This window comes from Pelodiscus sinensis, chromosome 9 (genome assembly GCF_049634645.1).
Source record: "Pelodiscus sinensis isolate JC-2024 chromosome 9, ASM4963464v1, whole genome shotgun sequence".
Classification (NCBI taxonomy): Eukaryota; Metazoa; Chordata; order Testudines; family Trionychidae; genus Pelodiscus; species Pelodiscus sinensis.
The window spans coordinates 33,426,586-33,446,284 of NC_134719.1; the positions used below are offsets into that span (position 1 = coordinate 33,426,586).

General features: G+C 45.0%; 1 protein-coding gene across 38 annotated transcripts in view; it reads right to left on the reverse strand.

The window, feature by feature from the left end:
* The window catches only part of ZNF644 (zinc finger protein 644), a 90,592-nt gene extending 71,640 nt beyond the window's left edge, over nt 1-18,952 (reverse strand). For 4 of the 38 annotated variants that reach the window (XM_075936491.1, XM_075936489.1, XM_075936454.1 and 1 more), the window contains exon 1: nt 18,624-18,833. In XM_075936491.1, coding sequence (XP_075792606.1) covers nt 18,624-18,685 — 62 coding nt within the window. In that variant the 5' untranslated portion in view covers nt 18,686-18,833. Of the gene's footprint in view, nt 1-14,761; nt 15,213-16,587; nt 16,719-17,935; nt 18,048-18,324; nt 18,488-18,623; nt 18,834-18,868 lie in introns of those variants that run through there. The other 34 variants (XM_075936483.1, XM_006137307.4, XM_075936470.1 and 31 more) reach the window with 22 other exon arrangements.
* Between the last annotated feature and the right edge of the window lie 747 nt (nt 18,953-19,699).

The following is a 19,699-nucleotide window of genomic DNA, read 5'->3' on the forward strand; positions in this document are numbered from 1 at the left end:
CAGAAATCAATGTCAGTGTTCCCTAAGGGTGACAGGACAGGCTTGGAATGTGGATGCATCACTTGGAAATTGATGATGTGCAATTACAGTTGATTTAAAGTCCTAGTGTAGACCAGGTCTAGATGGGATTGGAAATTGGAGCTGATTCATGCAGCAATTGTTGTATTCAAAGAACATCCACATTTTAATATTTGGAAACCCTTACACTACATCATTGAATCCATCTCCTTATAAATCTAGGTTGTTCTATAGAATACATTTTCCAATGTTTTGTCCAGAATTGTTTTAGAAGTCTTGAAGAAATGAGCTTTTACTACTTCCTTTGGAAATGTATTCTACGGTAAAACTCCAGTGGTCCGGCATCCAAAGGTCCGGCACCATCTGGAACCCAGAAGTGCTCCGGGAAGCTGGACAATTGGAGATGCTCTGCCCCCAGCTTCCCCGAGTCAGTCGCTGCTGAAACTGACCAGCGGCTCACTCGGGGAAGCCCGGGGTAGAGCAGTGGCTGACTTGGGGAAGTCTGGGGCAGAGCAGCTGGGGTGCTGTCGGGTTGGTCCTGCAGAGCCAAGGGGCGCATCCTCCCCACTCCATCCCAGACCCCTCATAGCCCCCCCTTCCGATAGTCCAGCATATCTGATACTCCGGCACCCCCTGGGTCCTAAAGGTGCCGGATTATCGGAAGTTTACTGTACTCCCTATACATCTCACCATCTGGTAGATGTTCCCATTCTTTTCATGTCATCCTAATTCACCCCTCCTCTGCAAACTGCTCTGGAAGTGAAAGGGGAAGACCAAACTGGACCCATATCTGGATACCTGCCCCGCAACTGTAGGATGATGTCTGAGACTGAGCAGCAGCATGATGTTCCTGCAACTGGAGGAGTCTTGTTGAGTTAAATTGTGTCTTCCCTGTGCTGCTGGGAAATAGGGATGTAAGCGAGTAGTTGACTAATAGCATTTCCCCTCCCCATTGCTGCCTTTTTGGCAGCAAGTGGGTGGGGGGGGATGGGAAATAGGAGCTGGTGCACGGGAGACCATCTCCACAGTGCCGCCTGCCCTCCCTTCCGCTGCTGCCTCTATCAGAGGCAGCAGGGTGGGAGCAGGAGAGGTCCCCACAAAGCAGTCTCCACCTGCAGGGGGCCCAGGCTGGCAGTGAGCAGAGGCTGTTCTGCATCTCACGGAGTAACCCCTGTCCACGTGGGGGTCCCAGCTCCCTCTGGGACCCACTGCAGACAGGGGCTGCTGGACCCGGCACAAGCTGGGATAGAGCAAGCTCGACTCAGTCCCGGCTCACGGCGGGTACGGGACCTACCCCCATTGGGGCTCTACAATATACATGTAGGAGGAGACGGGCTGCTTGCACACCCAGCTCCTACTACATTTAAACTGCAGAGCTGCAGCACGTGTAGCTTCTGGACCTGGGCCAGCTCTTACTACATTTAAAATACAGAGCCGCAGCAGTCCCGGACCCGGCATGAGTTGGGACTGAGCCGAGCTTCCTCAGTCCATGCTCGCTCTGCTCTGGGACCTACCCCCGCTGTGGCTCTGCATTTTAAATGCAGTTCCTACTACATTTAAATTGCAGAGCTGCATCAGGGGTAGGTTCTGGACTCAGTGTGAGCCAGAACAAAGCACCTTCCTGTATTGACTAATCATGTAGTTGATACACACTGTATTGACTACACGATTAGCCAATTACTTACCGCTTAACATCTTTACTGGGAAGGCCCCATCACAGAGGGCTTCTTAACTGTGATTGAACAGGGGAAGGCCAGGGGCAAGAAGTCCCAGGGGCAAGAAGTGTGAGGTAGGAGGTGCACAGCTTTCTGCAACTGTGCAGAGAGCAAGTATTGTCCCTCCCAAGTTGGCCAGCACTAGAAGCCCCTAGCTGAGATGCTCCCAGCAGCATAGGGGAGAGCAGACCCTTTTCTACATATTGGAACCGCCTGTGGCTAAAGCATGTTCTAAAAGCAGCACAAAAGTGAGGATGGTAATCCCATGACTCCCCCCTTCCCCATCTCCTTTTGAGTCAGAATCTGACAGTTAAAACACTGTGAAATTTCTGGTTTAAACAGGTGAAAATGTGAAATTTACCAATCAGCAATCTTAAGGCTGTGAATTGGCTATAATGGACTATGAATTTTGATAGGGCCCTATTCATATATATATAAATAATATCACATAATAGTGAAAGTTTCTTATTCCTGAGGTGAGCTTCAGAGGCAGATCCCTCTGCCCACATAGAGTCTCTATGACTTCAGTGATGCTACATGTAGGGCAGAGATCTTTCAGAGAAGAGCTCATTGGAAGATCACAGCTTAAATAATTCTCCTCCCTTTTTAGTTTACATCTTTCAAATATTTGTAACCACTATCCCCTTTTGCTTAATAATCACATATATAAGAAATTTACAAAAGATGTTTTAAAGAGTTCATCAAGATAGGATAGATAAAAAACACATTTCCACATATTTCTGGCTAAGAGATATTACCAGAAGGCAATCTAAAGGGGGAGGGAGGAGGGAAAAATCAGTGAATAAGCGAAGAGAATCTTGTCACCTATTGGATTATGGGGGAGATAGAAACAGATACCAAAAGAACTCTGCTAGAAGAATGTTTTAAATCTCCTTGAGCTAAGATTGATGAAAATCCAGAACAGATGGGGAAAGTCATACATTTTGCACTTTCTTTTAGCTGTTCCCAGAATAACCCAATTAACTTTTGAATACAGACCCCATGCCAGATTTTTAACTGGAGGGAAAATGACTCGAAATATTTAGGTAGAAAATATCCCACTGTCTGGTGGAGAGTACCTTGTCCGACCAAGATACAGCTTATGTAACCTGTGCCAAATGGCCCAGAACTAAGAATCTTCTTGAAACAAACCAAAATGAACGCTCAGATTAAGAGAAAAGATCCATCTGCCAATCAGATGACTGTGCCAATTAATTTATGCAGAGGCATTATCTGAAATCTCCACAGTCTGTACTCCTGAAGTGAACTCAATATTTGCAGGACACACCAGGACCCATAAAGAAGGAGAGTTCGTGGGAGCACTAATATAGCAAACACTTTGAGTGACAGAAAGAAAGGAAATTTCCCATCTTTTTAGTAAAATATCTGAATAGCTTCCCTTTAGGATAGGAATAGCAAAGCCAGCTCCTTTCTAGTAAGAGAAGAAATGCCTCTCCTTGTTCAGACAATCAGGGATGTGAAAGTGTAAACGTTTACACAGTTAACCAATGAACCTGGGCTAATCAGTTAACGTGTGTGGTTACATGCAGCCTCCCCTCCCCCCATTTCCGTACTGCTGCCTAACATTTAACTGGTTAACTGACTAAAGTGGCATGTAGGCTGGGGATAGCAACACCCAGCCTGTGGGGTTCCCATCCACATCTGGGGATGGTTGCTGGCTCCCAGGCCCCACTCTGTGGCTGGCACCAGCTCCCTGCCCCCGCCGGAGCAGCCACTGACTACTCTGGGATGGTCTGCCAGTTGGCAGACCCCCACAGGGGCTTGGCAGGGCTGGAGCAGCCCACCATCCATGGCATGCCACTGACAGGGGGCTGCTGTTGCGGGAGCAAGTTAAGTGTTACCCAGTAAGGTTGATGCTTACCTGGTAACCAGTTAACTGTTCACTGGTTAACCATTCACATCTCTACTCTGAACGACCTGCCAGGGAATGAAAGGCAGGGAACCTGCTGGGCTGATGGTCAAAAGTCCTCCACCAAAAAGTATTGCCTACCCCTGCTCTACAGTGAAAAAGAGAACTCTCTCTGAATGAGTAGCGCTGTACCTACATTAGTCTTTATAGTGCTACATAGTCCTGTATTTTGTACCTACATGACATTCAAGTGATACTGAATTTGAGCAAAGAATGTCACTGACAAATGCTTACATATTTCGTAGCACCACTTTGATTTCTCAATACCCTCCAATTAAGTTGTTCCTTAACAGCAAATATTTTTCTTAAGTACAGGCAGTCCCCGGGTTACGTACAAGATAGGGACTGTAGGTTTGTTCTTAAGTTGAATCTGTATGTAAGTCGGAACTGGCGTCCAGATTCAGACACTGCTGAAACTGACCGCCAGTTCTGACTTACATACAGAATCAACTTAAGAACCCCAGGCGTCCCCAAGTCAGCTGCTGCTGAAACTGATCAGCAGCTGATTCCAGGAAGCCCGGGGCAGAGCAACTCTGCCTGGGGCTTCCTGTAGTCAGCGCTGGTCAGTTTCAGCAGAAGCTGACTTGGGGACGCCTGGGGCAGAGCAGCTGGGGTGCTGCCGGGTTGGTCCAGTAGTGCCCAGAGCGGGCGCTGCAGGACCAATCGGCAGCGCCCCAGCTGCTCTGCCCCAGAGTCCAAAACAAAAGCCTGGTCTGCTGGGGGGGAGGGGCCACAGAGCAAAGCCTCAGAGGCGCGGGACCCCCCCGCGGCTGCAGCTTCAGTCCGGGAGCCTGTGGTCTGCTGGGGACCGTCCCCAGCAGACCACAGGCACCCAGACTGAAGCGGCAGCAGCGGCGGTTCCCCGCGCCTCTGAGGCTTTGCTCTCGCAAAGCCTCAGATGTGTGGGAACCCGCCCGGTGCCCCTGGTCTGCTGGAGACGGTCTCCAGCAGACCAGGGCACCGGAGCAGCTTACGAACGGGGCTTTCTCGCCCCGACCTCCGGGGCGAGAAAGCCCTGTTTGTAAGTGCGGATCCGACATAAGTCGGATCTGCGTAAGTCGGGGACTGCCTGTAGATGCTTTGGATGACAATCTAGTTGAAAATTAAGAATTTTGGCTAAATTAAGCTTTATGACTCAGATACAGGGCAACCCAAGCATATGTGATTTCAGTTTAATTTGCAGGTGCTTTGAATTTGTTGTAAACAGCAGCTTTCTGAAAATGTTCCCTGGAACAACAGAAAAGTTTCTGAAATTTTTGAACACAGCCCAGTCTCAGATAACAAGGAAACTTTATTGAAACAGCTCCTCTCAAAGCTATTTCAATTTTCTCATAGATTAGCTAGAACCTTGTTCCATCTCCAGCATTTTGAAAAAGCTCAACTTCAGGTGCCTACAACACTGACAGACTACTTTCAAAAGCCTTCCAGCTCTACCTGCATTAGGCTTAAAACCAAGTTAAAATACAAGGCATAAATAAGGTTCCACTTGAACAACATTCCAACGGTTTGGCCACCCAATGTTAAAAACCATATTAGATCCCACAACTATTTTTAAAACAAGGATTTAACAGCTGAACTTATCAACTAAACCACATTAAAAAAAAAAGCTGAAACAGTGTTTAAACAGTTTCACTTTTTCAGTTTAACTATATTATGTCTTAATACTTCCTGACAATAGTTCATCTAATCTGTTCGTCAATTTACTGCACCTTTCCAAATTCTTACTAGTTTCAAATATGAAGTGCTCAAAAATGAACACTTTTGACTATGCATAAATAATTTAAGGTTTGTCTATATTAAACAGTTAAAACACATTAAAAGTGTGACATCAATATGCATAAATTATAACTTATTAAAACTCTGTATCGGGGTCAGCAACCTATGGCTTGCGAGCCATAGATGGCTCACTTGGAGCCAAATATGGCTCTCAGCTGGAGCTCAGCCCTCCCTCACTCCTCCCCTCTGCAAAGGGGAGTCTGCACTGGCGAGACAGCCTCAGGACCCTCATAAGATTGGAGCCAGCGCCAGCTTCCTGCAGGTGAAGGTGTGGAGAAAACACTTAGCCTTGCTGTGCTAGCGGGGATCCAGCCTCACGCCCCTCACAAGACTGAAGACAGAGCCAGCTTCCTGCAGGGGAAGGTGTAGAAAAAGCCCTTAGCCTTGCTGTGCTATCAGTGAAGAAGCCACAAATAACTCCGCATGCACTCTCCTTCAGTCTTCCCTCTCTGGAGGAACAAAGCAGCGACAGACACATTGCCTGGAGACTTTCCCCTGCTGCTCCATCGGCCAGAATCCGGCCAATAGAGCAGCAGGAAGCCATGCCTGGGACAAGGAGCCTGAGAACAGCACAGGGTTGAAAAGCAGACCCAGCCACCATCTTGCCAGCAAAGGACCCGCTGCTGCCATGGCCAGGTCTCCTCTGCTCTGCGCACTGCTCCGCCCCCCCTATGCACCATACACTCGCACCTGCCCGAGAGCCCCGTGGGGCCGCTGGAGTCGGTCATCAGCCTGAGCACCTTCTTCCTGGATTTCTTGGTGCCGGTGTGACCGAGCAGGCCGGTTCCCATCCATGCCCGAATCCCTGCGTGCTCCTGGTGAGGCATGGCCTCCATTCCACACTCGACCCTTGGGATGCTAACTTATTCCATCTCCCGTATGGAGCAGGAGCTAGCTGCCACGTGGGAATGACTTGCATCTGTTGCTCCTTTTACAGACTAGAGATTTAAGCGACTAATCAACTAATCTTCCCCGCCCCCTCGCTGCCTCTATCAGAAAGAGGCAGCAAGAGAGTGGGGGGAAACGGGAAGGGGCAGGGCATAGCAGCGGCATTCCACCTTTGAAATGTACAAGACCCCCCCCAGGAGGGTCTCTTGTGCATTTCAAAGGCAGACCACCACGTGGCACTTCTGCCTTTGAAACGTAGCAACAGCTGAGCAGGCTCTTGCTACATTTCAAAGCAAAAGTGCCGTTATCGACTAATTGAAAAGTCAATGGAATTTCCATCGACTATTTGATTAGTTGATTGATCTAATTTTAACATCTCTATTACAGACACTGGGGAAAACAGTGCCACCCCCAGCCTGCTCCTATCCCCTCCTACTGGCCAGTCACCTGAACCTTGCACCTGTCCCCTCTCCTTGACCAGACACCTAACCCCAGTCTGCCCCGACCCCTCTTCTCTGGCTAGATACCCTTCTCCTAGCCTGCTCCTGCACCCTACCTCCCACCCAGATCCTGCACTCCCATTCCTATACCAATCCCGCTCACTAGCAGCTCTGTCCCATACAATGGAATCCTCATTTTTGGCCTCACCCCAGAGCCTGGGGGGAGGGAGGAGGAGCACAAAATCCACTAACCCTGGAACTCCAAAAGAGTTAATCTGTTTTAAGGCCTTGAAACTCAGTCCTCCCTGTCCCTCCCCCCACCCCCGCATGGGGCTGGAGTGCCAATGGAATGAGGTGTCTCAGCTGGAGGCCACATCGGTTAGGGTTGGGTTTTTCTGGAGGGTTTTTTGCTTCTCACTTGGGTGGTCCATGACTGATTTTTCTATGAGTCAGTGGCCCCGACCCAAAAAAGGTTCCCCACCCCTGTCATAAGCATTGTTGAAACCTTTTGTGTTAGACCTATTTTACTTTATTTCAAAATTAAGCCTGGTCAACAAGCCCCCAATTGGGGCCCAGCCCCCATCTGGCTGCAGCATCATAATACTCCAGCACCACCCACTCCAGCCCATCATACGCCTGAACCCTCTGCCCTGAGCCCCTCATATCCCCAAACTCTGGCACCCCCACATCCTCAGTCCCATCAGAACACTCCTGCACCCCCACATAATCTAACCCTGTGCCTTGAATCCATCCTATGCCCAAACTCCCTGCCTTGAGTCCCCCATAGACTCCAACCCAAGACCCCTGTCATACCCATATCTCCAGCCCCTGCTATAAGATTGACAGAAGCTAGCCTGAACATATACACAAAGATGGAGTTGACCAGTTATGATGTCAACTTCAAAGAAATTGGCAAAAAGATGCAGCAGCAGAAGTCCCATTAAATAAAGTCTGGGAAGACAATGTTTATTTATGCTATTATGCTATTATTAGTTATGTCAATTATCAATAATATTAAGCTGTGTATTTTCAGTCATGCAAATGGCATTCTTATACGGCTCTTTGTTGATAACTTGTTCTGAATTTTGATGTAGTCTGGCTCTTTGATTTGAAAAGGTTGCCAACTCCTGTTCTATATGGATGTTCTCATCGTTTAAATCTCAAGGAAGATTCATTGGTAACTTAATGATGCTTCCCCAACACCCTCCAGCATAGTTTATAAAATAAATCAATCTCTGCTGGGATCAATCACTGCCCACCGATCTGCTAATGGACCCTGAGAGAACCCAGAGTCCATCAGCAAAGGGGGGGGAGGGGCAAACCTCCTCTGGTCCAGCAAACTTCCTCAAGTTCTGAGAGTGCTGGATCAGAGTGGTCCAGCCATACTTTAGCTCAGCTGGTATCTTCTAAATTCGTTTCCATTACTGATTCTGTCTCTTGAACAGATCTGTGTGCATATTGCTAGTGATGCAATGATGGAAAACAGTGATAACCTTACACGTTACAATTGAGTGACTGTGATAAGAAATGAATTTTTATATTTTGTAATTGAACACTACTTCTTTCGCTTCAGCAGCAGTGGAACCCACAGTGTACTTACCAGGTAACAGAAAACCAATGGGTATTATTTCCTGGGAAAATTAAATTTAAGGCCTTTATGGAGGGGTGGCTAATTCCACTTTGTCAGCCAAATTACAACCAACCAATCATGTTCTTTCTTTCTACCACTCCCCATTATGAGATTTGCCTAATAGGAAGTAGTGCTAAGGCTACTCCTTGAGATGTCTGCCAATTCCACACACGCATTATTTATGCTGCTATAGTATCCAAAACATCTTAGGGCAGTGGTCACCAACGAGTAGATCAGGATCTACTGGTAGACCTTGGAGCCTCTGAAAAGTGATCCTGACTGGTTTGGCCAAGAGTCTATTATCGAGGGCAGCACTTAATCTGCCCCTTCCCGCAGTGCTGTGCATCTCCTGTCCTTTGCCTTAAAGCTGCAAGCAGGTACAGAGCAGGGAGAGGAGGGGGCACTGATGTCAGGGTGCCCCCTCTCCCATCCTGTATTCTATCTCCACAAAACAGAGGGTGGGGGCACAACAGAGCTTGGGATGGAGGGAGTTTGCTGGCTGTTTTGGAGTGTGGTGCAGGGCCAGAGCAGGGGTGAGGCTGCCTTAGCCTCACAGCCCCACTACCCAGGACCCACCTGAGATAAGCAGTGTCCAGCCAGAGCCAGCTCCAATCCCCTGCCCGTCATAAACCTCCCATCTGTACCCCAACTTCTGTCATAGCCCTGAGCCCCCTTGACCCAAACTCCCTTACAGAGCCTGTACCCCCCTCCTACACACTAACCCTTGCCCCAGACTCAGCTCAGCCCCCTCACACTCCAAATCCCCAAAACCCCAACCCTCTGCCCCAGCCCAGTTAAAGGGACGGAAGATGAGGGAGGAAGGGAGGATGAAGTGAGCAGGGGCAGGGCCTCAGAAGTGGTGGGAAGGAGGTGGGACACAGGTATTTGGATTTGAGGTAAATCCTGGATTGCACTTAAATTGAAAAAGTGATCTTGTGCTTAAAAAGGTTGGAGACCACTGTCTTACGGCTTTTGTACAGACATACAGGAAGGCACTTCCTGACCTAAAAGATTTATCATCTACCCAACCAATTTTAAAAAGCAAACAAAAAGTTGTGGAAAAGACAATACACAGTCAAAATCTTCAAGGTGGTGATTAGCATTAATTGATCACACACAGAAAAACATGGAACTATCATCAACTGTCCGTTAGGTCAAGTTTGATTTAGATTTCAAATATACAAAATACCTCCAAACTACAGTTATATCTATTGCTATGGAATATGATTAGATTAAGCTCATAAGGAGGGTAATCAACTGGCTGAATTGTAGAATCACAGAATACTAGAACTGGAAGGGACCTTGAGAGGTCACTAAGTCCAGTCTTCTGCCCTCACAGCAGGACCGTACACCATCTATATCATCTCTGACAGATTTCTATCCAATCTGCTCTTAAATATCTCCAGTAATGGAGATTCCACAACCTCCCTAGGCAATTTATTCCAGTGTTTAACCACCCTGACAGGCAGGATTTTTTTTCCTAATGTCCAACCTAAACCTCCCTGGCTGCAATTTAAGCCCTTTGCTTCTTGTCCTATCATCAGAGACCAAGGAGAACACTTTTTCTCCCTCCTCCTTTTAGATACTTGAAAACTGCTGTCATGTCCCCTCTCAGTCTTCTCTTTTCCAAACTAAACAAACCCAATTCTTTCATTCTTCTCTCATAAGTCTAGACTTTTAATCCTTTTGTTGCTCTTCTCTGGACCTTCTCCAATTTCTCCACATCTTTCTCGCAATGTAGTGCCCAGAACTAGACACAATATTCCAACTGAGGCCTAATCAGCGTAGAGTGGAAGAATTACTTTTCATGTCTTGATCACTCCTATTAATGTATCCCAGAATTAGTTTTGCTTTTTTTTTTTTGCAACAGTGTCACCTTGTTGACTCATATTTAGCTTGTGGGCTACTATGACCTCTAGACACCTTACCTTTCTGCAATACTCCTACCTAGACAGTCATTTCCCATTCTGTATATGTAAAACTGATTGTTTCTTCCTAAGCAAAGTACTTTGCATTTGTCCTTATTAAACTTCATCATATTTACCTCACAGACCATTTCTCCAGATCATTTTGAATTATGACCCTATCTTCCAAAGCACTTGCAAACATACTAAGGCCATACTAAGAAGTTTTCAGTAGTTCACTGTCAAACTGGAAGGACTTGTAAATTGAGGCCTCTTAAGGAGTCACCTTAGGTCTAATTGTAATTCAGTATTTTCATTAATGACTTGGATGGTGGAATGGAGAGTACGGATGTGAAGGTTTAACCAATTAACCGGTGGGACTGGAGCAGCTCCCCGCCTGCCATGGGCAAGGGGCTGCTCCAGCCCAGTGGGGGCGTGCCACAGACAGGAGCTGCTCCAGCATGGCCTCTGCCTGAGGCATGCCCAAACATTCTTCAGGCAGGGGTTGCTCCGATCGGAACACCAAAGTAGCCCCTGCCTGTGAGGCACCCTGGCCCTCTGTAGGAAAGGGCTGCTCTGGCCGGGCTACAGGAGCCCCTGCCTGTGGTGGGGGATGGAAGGCACAGCTCCTTGCTCACCCCCTTTGAATTGTTTCACCAATTAAACAATGTTTAACCGGTTAGCCAATTATACAAAATTTTACATCCCTAATGGAGGGTATGCTTACAAAGTTTCAGATGACACGTAACTAGGAGGGGTTGCAAGCACTCTTGAGGATGTGATTAGAATTTAGAACAATCTTGATAAATTAAGAAATAATAAAATGTACAAACACAAGTGAAAGGTATTGGACTTACAAAGGAAAATTCCAATACACAAATGTCAAATATGAAGTAAGTGGCTGGGAAGCAAAACTGCAAAGAAGGATCCAAGTTAAGAGTTAGGAATATAGAATCCCATTTAAAATGTTAACCAGTTAAATTGTATGTTTAACCAGTTAACTGGCTTACCACATGGCACCACAGGCAGGAGGCCGCTGGAGCAGACAACTCCCACAGCGCAGCATGGCAAGCCCAACCAGGCTGCTCTAGCCACACTACGCGCTGGTTAACCAGTTACCTTGATAGGCATGCTGGTAACACAATGCTTTACCAGGTAACAAGTTAACCCTTTACATTCCTAAGAGTAGATCACAATTTGTACAAGTCAACACTCAGATACTGTGACAAAAAATAATTATTGTTCTGGAATATATTAACAGGAGATGTAAGAAGTGGGAAATAACTGTTATGCTCTGTTCGGCACTGAGGATGCCTCCGCTGAAGCAACATCAATTTTGGGGCACCACACTTTAGCAAGGTGAACAACTTGGATAGTCCAGAGGAAAGCAACAAAAATGGTAAGAGGTTTAGTAAATATGACATGAGGAAAATTGCAAAGAAGTGGGCATATTTAGAAGAGAACTCTGAAGAGGGAATGTGATAACATTCTTTCAAATACATAAACAGTTGTGATAAAGAGCACAGACATCCTCTATTCTGTAGTTCCACCAATGATAGGACAAGAAGTAACTGACTTAGTTTGCATCAAGGAGATTCAGATTAGATACCTTATAGTTTTTCCTAACTATAAGGTTACCTAGGGAAGTTGTGGAATTCTGGTTATGGAAGGTTTCTAAGCTTAGGTGAGATGAACACTTTCCAAACAACAGTCTCAGGGATGGTCATGTTAATCTGTAACTAACTAATCTGTAACTAACTAACTAACTCACTCACACACGTATATTTTTTTTAAAAAAAGAGTGGTCCTGTAGCATTTTAGAGACTAACAAAAAATAGATAGTATCATGAGCTTTCGTAAGCACAAACTACTGCTTCAGATGATAAAAAGTAATCTGAAGAAGTGGGTTGCACCACAAAAACTCATGGTACTATCTATATTTTTTCTTAGTCTCTAAGGGTATGTCTACACTACCACCCTAGTTTGAACTAGGGTGGTTAATGTAGGCATTCGAAGTTGCAAATGAAGCCCGGGATTTAAATATCCCGGGCTTCATTTGCATCTTGCCGGGCGCCGCCATTTTTAAATCCCCGTTAGTGCGGACTCCGTGCCCGCGGCTACACGCGGCACAGAGTGGTAGTTGGAATTAGAAAGCCTAATTCAAACTACCTCCTCAGTGCCACGTGTAGCCGCGGGCACGGAGTCCGCACTAATGGGGATTTAAAAATGGCGACGCCCGGCAAGATGCAAATGAAGCCAGGGATATTTAAATCCCGGGCTTCATTTGCAACTTCGAATGCCTACATTAACCACCCTAGTTCGAACTAGGGTGGTAGTGTAGACATACCCTAAGGTGCTACAGGACCACTCGTTTTTTCATCTTTCGGATAGGTTAGGTATATTTAATTCTGCTTCAGTTTAGGGGAGTGGACTTCAAGCCCTATATTTCTATGATTTTTCATCTCTAAAACACCCATTCTTTGTAACTAATCTGTGCTAATTCACCAATGCCTTCTTTCTAATTCTGTTAAGTAGTCAGTATACAATATCAATCTCTTGCCGACTAGTTTTTCTAAAAACACAGTGTATCTTGTGATTTATTTTTATTTCACAGAAGACAAGACAGAGTTTACAAAACAAGTTTATAATTTGTCAGCTTCACTACAATGTTTTTATAAATGTATTAAATCCATTTTATTGGATTATACAACTTTGTAAAGCTCTACTCAGGCACAGCAAAAAGCAACTTAGCATATTGATTGAGGCCAACCTAATTAAACAGAATAAGGGAAACAGGAGTTGCTAAATGCAGAAGGACAAAGCACATATATATGGGATAAATGTGTGATAGAAATGGGAAGAAACACATTAGTAACCATTGTTGTCATCCACAGATTCAGTGCACCAAAGTGCAGTGCAAAAAGCACAGATGGGGACATAACCTGGGGAACAAGAAGATGCATTCAGATCAGTACTGGCCATGTTTACACAATACAAAAGGTGAGGACACAAACATGTTTTTAAATATTTCCCACTATGCCCAGCACTGGTCTTAGTTACATTAGGACAAAGTTTCATTGATTTGGTAGCATGAATACGTCCAGCCGTGTAAGAACCTTGTCTATAAAAGGGTTCTTCTAACAGCGGTAATACTGGACATACAATTTTTGGTAAAATGCGCTGAAGTACACAAAGCCTAAAAACAGTGAATTATTCTCACAAGTCAGGCTCTGTCCTGAAGTTTGAATAAGGGTAACTACATGCAAGCTGTGAGTAGGAAGCTTTTGAATACAAGAATAAAAAGTCATCTCTCTTTCAGCTTTTATTCTTCACTTTTCAAATCCTGAAGATTAGAAACTTCTTAAAGAAACTTTCAAATATGAAATGAACATACAGCAATTCATTTTTGAGCCTACAACAGAGCTCCAAAGTTGCTGTCCATTGTGGCATTCTAAAATGCCACAAAATGCAACACTGAGTAGTTACCTTTCCCTTCCAACATCTACAGCAGAAAGAACTTAAAATTTAACACCCTCTACATAAAAGACAGTCCTCAAAAAGGTCAGGCCAGCCTTCATGTCAGCTCAAATTGTTGACTAGGAGAGCAGTGTGTTTTGGACAGCTCCTGGATAGAAATTCCAGCATCCTCCTTTCCCAGGAGATGAACACCACAAAGTAGGTACACTTTTCACCAAACAACTTAAGGATCATCTTTTCAGTTTGCCACGTAATTATTTTAACACTGACACACAGGTCTGTAAAGTGCACTTGATATATTTCGCATTTGGAAATCCTGTAACATTATCCAATAGTAGCTTAGTACAAATGAACTGAAGAGTGGTAATTTCAATTATTTAAAAAATAAGCGTGTGTCAGCATAATCTGGCAGCATATATTATAGGTTATAAAGTCAATTTGCATTACTTCCCTTATTAAAACAAATAAGGATGCAAGTTTGAACTGCAAGGTTAAATTTAAAGAGTTGTAATGCCATTTTTAGAAAATTTGAACTTTTTCAAAGTCAGACAACTAGCTAATTAGCTTCAGAGGGGTAGCCGAGTTAACTAGCTAATTAGTTGTTGTAGAAACAGTCACCCATACATAGATACTATTATAGACGTTCTAGCAATCTTAACTTTATTATGATTTAAACCTAATATTAACCTTGTCTTGACCTCATGAATTTCGAAGAAATGCTGAAAGACTAAATATATCACCATTCATTTGGTCAATGAGAAATTGCAACAACTGCTCAACATTAAAAAATATAAATAATTCATACAGCTATCATTTACAGATGGAGCTTGTGAATTTCATCATTTCTCAAGTACTTACGCCCATTCCATACATATTAGCATCATACTTATGCTAGTTTAAAAGGGAATTTTAATCAAGTTCACTAAAACAGTAAGCAAGCTATTTAACACTGGATGTAGAAGAAAATAAATATCAATACTCACTGTTAAGCCAGTTTCTTCCCCCTTTAAGATAACTGGCAAGTTAAATGCATTGCTGCAGTGTTTATTCATCACAACAGCTGCTGTATACTGTTAAACAGACAAAGTGCACACAACTACTCATTTGTCTTAAACTTATAAGTGTATTTCTCTTATTCAAAGACTGACTTTATTTTTCCTGTTACAGACTAACTCGGCTACCCCTCTGAAGTTATATTGATATTATTTGAATATTGTCCAGTTCTCAAACACAAACCTATACCAAATTTGAGGATGATTCCTACAAACTAAATAGCAAGTAACATTACTCCTCCTAAATAAGAACACACACTCATTTCAGCAATCTGGAAATCTTATATTAAAATCTAGCCAAAGTCACCAATCGGCATCTTTTCTTGACAAGCAGCTGTTATCTGAGAAATTAACCAAATGTTACTGTACCTTTGGTCTAATTCATGGAATTTTAAAGCGGTGAAGGAAACTATATTAAATATGTCCGTGCCCTTGGATAGCAAAGACGGGGGGGGTTGTTTCTATAGCCTATGAATGATACAAGTGTGAAGCAATGATGTAAGTAACACACACACACACAAATGGAACAGCAAACATTTAAAAGTTTTGATTTTTAAGAGGAACGGGGAACAAGCTTGTTTAAGTAAAGAAGTGCATGAAAAAGGATGCCACCTTCTCCCCTGACCTTTTTTTTTTTTAATAGGGAAAAGGCATTCCTCCAAGGATACTTCATGTGATCTGCATCCTTTTAAATTCATTTTTGGGACTTCCTAGCCTAGTAGGGTTCATGTGAAAAACAGCTCGTATACAAAACATTCATCATCTTTCTATGTAATTTTAACTATTGACTCAAAATTTTACATATTTGACCAATAACCTGAAGTACATCTGTATAACTAGGACATTCCTGCAAGAGAAATTAGAGTTTCACATTTTAATTATTTAAATGGGAATGGTTATTTTGGCTCAAAATGACTTTTTATGCTAAATCAAAATAAGCAGCTCTTAATGTGCCACAGATTTCTACCAGTCCACATCAATTTAAAAATCAATTTTAACTAAACCAATCAAAATGTTCTTATTGAGATAATGCCTAAACTTTTTCAAAGTTCCATGCCTTTGAAAAAATAGTATTGAATTTCTACAGTAGACTACAAAGCAACCTGTCTCATGTTAAATTTCATTTAGCTCTTTAAAAACATAAAGTTAATAATGGATATTCTATCTTCAGTTACTAGATAGCAAAAATCTTAGATGCCCTCTTCTAAGAGCACTACTTACTCTGCTTATTGTTGAAGACAAGCAATTCTTTTCTTCTTTAAAACCCAATGAGGGATGGGGAGGGGAAATCTGAGTTCCACAGAATCCACATACTCTTGTGCTATAATCAATAACTCCCCCCTCTGGTTATTGCATCAGAGCCCAACTTATTTTCACTGAATCCAATTAACTGTGAAAATGATTTCATGAATCTGTAAAGCGAATTATGTAGCCACTACATTTTTTCCAATTTTCAACCTAAACAGCTTTTGTAAGTTTATAAGTAAGCCTGTCAGTGTTCAAAATTTAAAACCTACAAATCAATAACTATATAATACTGGCAAATACTTTACCATTTTTAAAGTATGTATTTTCTAGAAGTGATTTTGAGAAACTTGAAGCAAAAATGCATATGCATTAGTAGGTTTACAGTTTATACATACAGCTAGCTATAAACCCAAATCTTCTGATAAAATCCAATCATCCATTAAATTAAAGAAATAGCCATAAATAAATTCAGAATACATTGTTATTTCAAAATGGAAAAATATTACTACCATTGTTCAATATCCTGTTTATTGAACTGCTGATACTAGTACTTTGGCACATGTTCCAATCAACTGATACATCGCTAAAGACAGGTAGGATGTTTAAAGTCGTCATCATCTCTTCTGACAACTCAGATCAGCTAAACAGAAACAGCAGAGATAAGTTTCAAGATAATACTACAAGAAAACATTGCTGTCCCAAAAACTTTATAAGTATTTTGTTTTGTGATTAGTATCTAGCACTATAGGATCTAAAGATTTATAGATACTCCATATTCTGGAGAGAATTTGGAAAGTGGGTGGAAAAGGGGAAAGAGGAAAAGCGCTGAAACAGTTTTTATATTTCAAATGTATGAAAGTAATATATACAGTATTCTGGCTTTCCTTTAATTACTTCCAGTAAAGAGCAAGGGGGTTTTTGGGGTGAAATTAGTGTAAAATTTATTTTGTACCCATCCTCTCATAAATGTTTAAGAGACAAACAGAATACTTTCTGAGGCAAGACAAACATCCAACTTTAAAAAAGCTTTTCAATTATAACTGTGGAAATAATACATAAATTATGAAGCTGATTGCAAATTCTGGTTATAATTCACAAACACTGCTATGTCACACCACTTTGCTACCTAATTGACGGGTTTGCAACAACAGCTGATTATATGTCAGTGTAACAGCATTGTCACACAGCACTGCTCTTTCTTGCACTCTGCTTAAACTCTTCTCCAGTAATGCAATTGCTCCATTCTCTCTCCATCCTGATCCAAACCAGTACTTTGAATCTACTCTTAATGGAAAAAATATTATGAAGAATTACTGATAAAAAGCTACACACAGCTATAATGCCATCATGGAATTTGAAAGACATAACTATGCAAGAGTTATTCTTGTTTGTTAGGCCCTCACTGCACTACTTCAAGATGAAATGGTTGCCTTGGTTGGGTGTATATGGTTTTGAATATGCTTGTAACTGCTAAATTCCATGGCATAGCCTTTATAAGTAAGTTAACTGCAGCAAATCAGAATATCCCTTTTCAGTATTGTAAATGAAATTTTGCTTGAAGTGTTATTTTTGTGCAAAGCTAATGAGAACCTATTTGGGCACATGTCTATTCATGTCTTGTCAGTTTACAGCCCATAGGGCCACAATGCATGCCTTTTCAACTGACCTTATATATAAAGGCATTCAAAGGAAAAAAATGTATTTTGAACAAGTGGCATAGTGGCAAAAGGGCTTCTACTTCAAATAAAATCGGAGCCCACAGATACAATTCTAACACCTGAACCACTATTTTTTCTTAGCTATTGTGAGTCATTTGCATATTGTGCACCATGTGTCCAGAAGGCAGTGACTACCCACCAGATCATAGCACCGGCTTCTTAGACTCCACAACGGGCCTCGGGCTTGCCAGCTTCAGTAACAATGACATACGTTTTGCTGACCTGCCTGTTTCATGTGAACGGGACAAACGCTAGAAGAGATTTAACACAACACCCAGATGCGGACGCCACTCTCTGATATCAAGCACCCAGTTAGACATCACGCGTGGCCAGCCCCACTACTCCACATGGGCACTATACCTGGCAGAACCCACCAGGCTGATTTCCACTCCCAGGGCACCGGGCCTGTCAGCCCCACCAGGGTGACCCCGGCTGCACTACAGCTTCCTATCCCAGTCCTGCTGTAGGTGCCCCAGCGGGCAGCAGCACAGCCGGCCGGGGCCTCGGCACCACAGGTCAGGGCTTTACCTCCACTCCCTGCGCCTCTCGGCCCTGCCGGCCGGCAATCCCGCGCCCTGAGGCGACACCGGGTTCCCCCAGCTCCTCAGCGCCTGGCAATGGCGGCGGCCCCGCTCCCCCTCCTAGCTCCTCGCTCACTGGCTGCGCCGCTTCATGTGACCGAACAAAACCCTCCTCGGCACAGCCCTTTGTGTCCGGCCCGGCCGGGGCAGCGGAGAAGCCGCCCGCCGGCCCGCGGCTCCGGAAAAGCCCGCTCAGCCCAGCCGCAGCGCCGCCGCCTGCGCTCGCCTCCCCGCCTCACCACCTACCCTGCGAGAGCGGCCGGGGCCGAGTCCCTTTGCCGCACCAGCTCGGCGACGGCGGCGGCCATATTCCCTGATGCGGCAGGATGGAGGGGACACCCCGCGCCGCTAGGGCAGCCGGTTCGTCCCCGCTTGGGTCCTCCCGCCACTGCCCAAGCACGCGAGTTCGGCGCGCCCCTCCCGTGCAGAGCAACCCGCCCCTCCCCCCACTGTCAGTGCCGGGGGAAAAAAATCCATAACGGGAAACTCACGGGCTCGCCAGGGTGTGCGTCACACCGCGATTACGTCACACGCTCTGCGTAATGACGTCACCCGCAGCCCCACCCCAGCCTGTGCTGAAGAAACACGCATGCGTTTAACTTTCCCGCTTCCGCGCATTGTAGAGTCCCCGCCTCCCAAAGGCGACAAGCGCTTCTATGTGCGAAGTGGCAGCGCACAGGCGCCGCTATTCGAAACGGCTGGCGGGGCGGGGCGGGGCGGGGCGGGGGCTGCTGGAGCGGGTTCCGTTAGCTACAGTTCAGCTCAATGACTTTCAGATTTTTCCCCCGCCCATAGCAGGCGAGCGAGTCACCAGCCAGCCGGGGAGGCAGAGCACGCCCTAGGCACAGTGACTTCTGTGTGAGGGGGCTAAAGTGGACCAGGGACTGTACGGGCGTGTGGGCGGATTACACACCTGCCTGAGGCTTGCAGGGGGGCAGCATTCCCTCTTCTCCCGCCCCCCACCAGCTACACCCATGGAGCTCTCACAGTTCTCGTCCTTCCCCCAGGCTGAGGAGCACTTTTAGGAATATCTGCCACACTTAGGCAGTGTCACAGGGACGTTTTTAAGAGTGGGGGTGCTGACACCCTCCTTACATTGGATTCCTCACACCCAGAGGAGGCCGAGCCTGGGAACAAAGTTCTGGCACACAGTTACAGCCAGGATCCGGGGAGAGAGCTAGCAGCAGGGCTCCCAGAGCCTGGAGTGGCAGCAGAACCACCCCCAAAGCATGGGGCAACAGCAAGAGAGCCCACAGAGTGCAGACAGGACACTGAACTCTGGGCCAGGAACTGGGGAGGGGTGGGATGGCTGCAGCACCTCC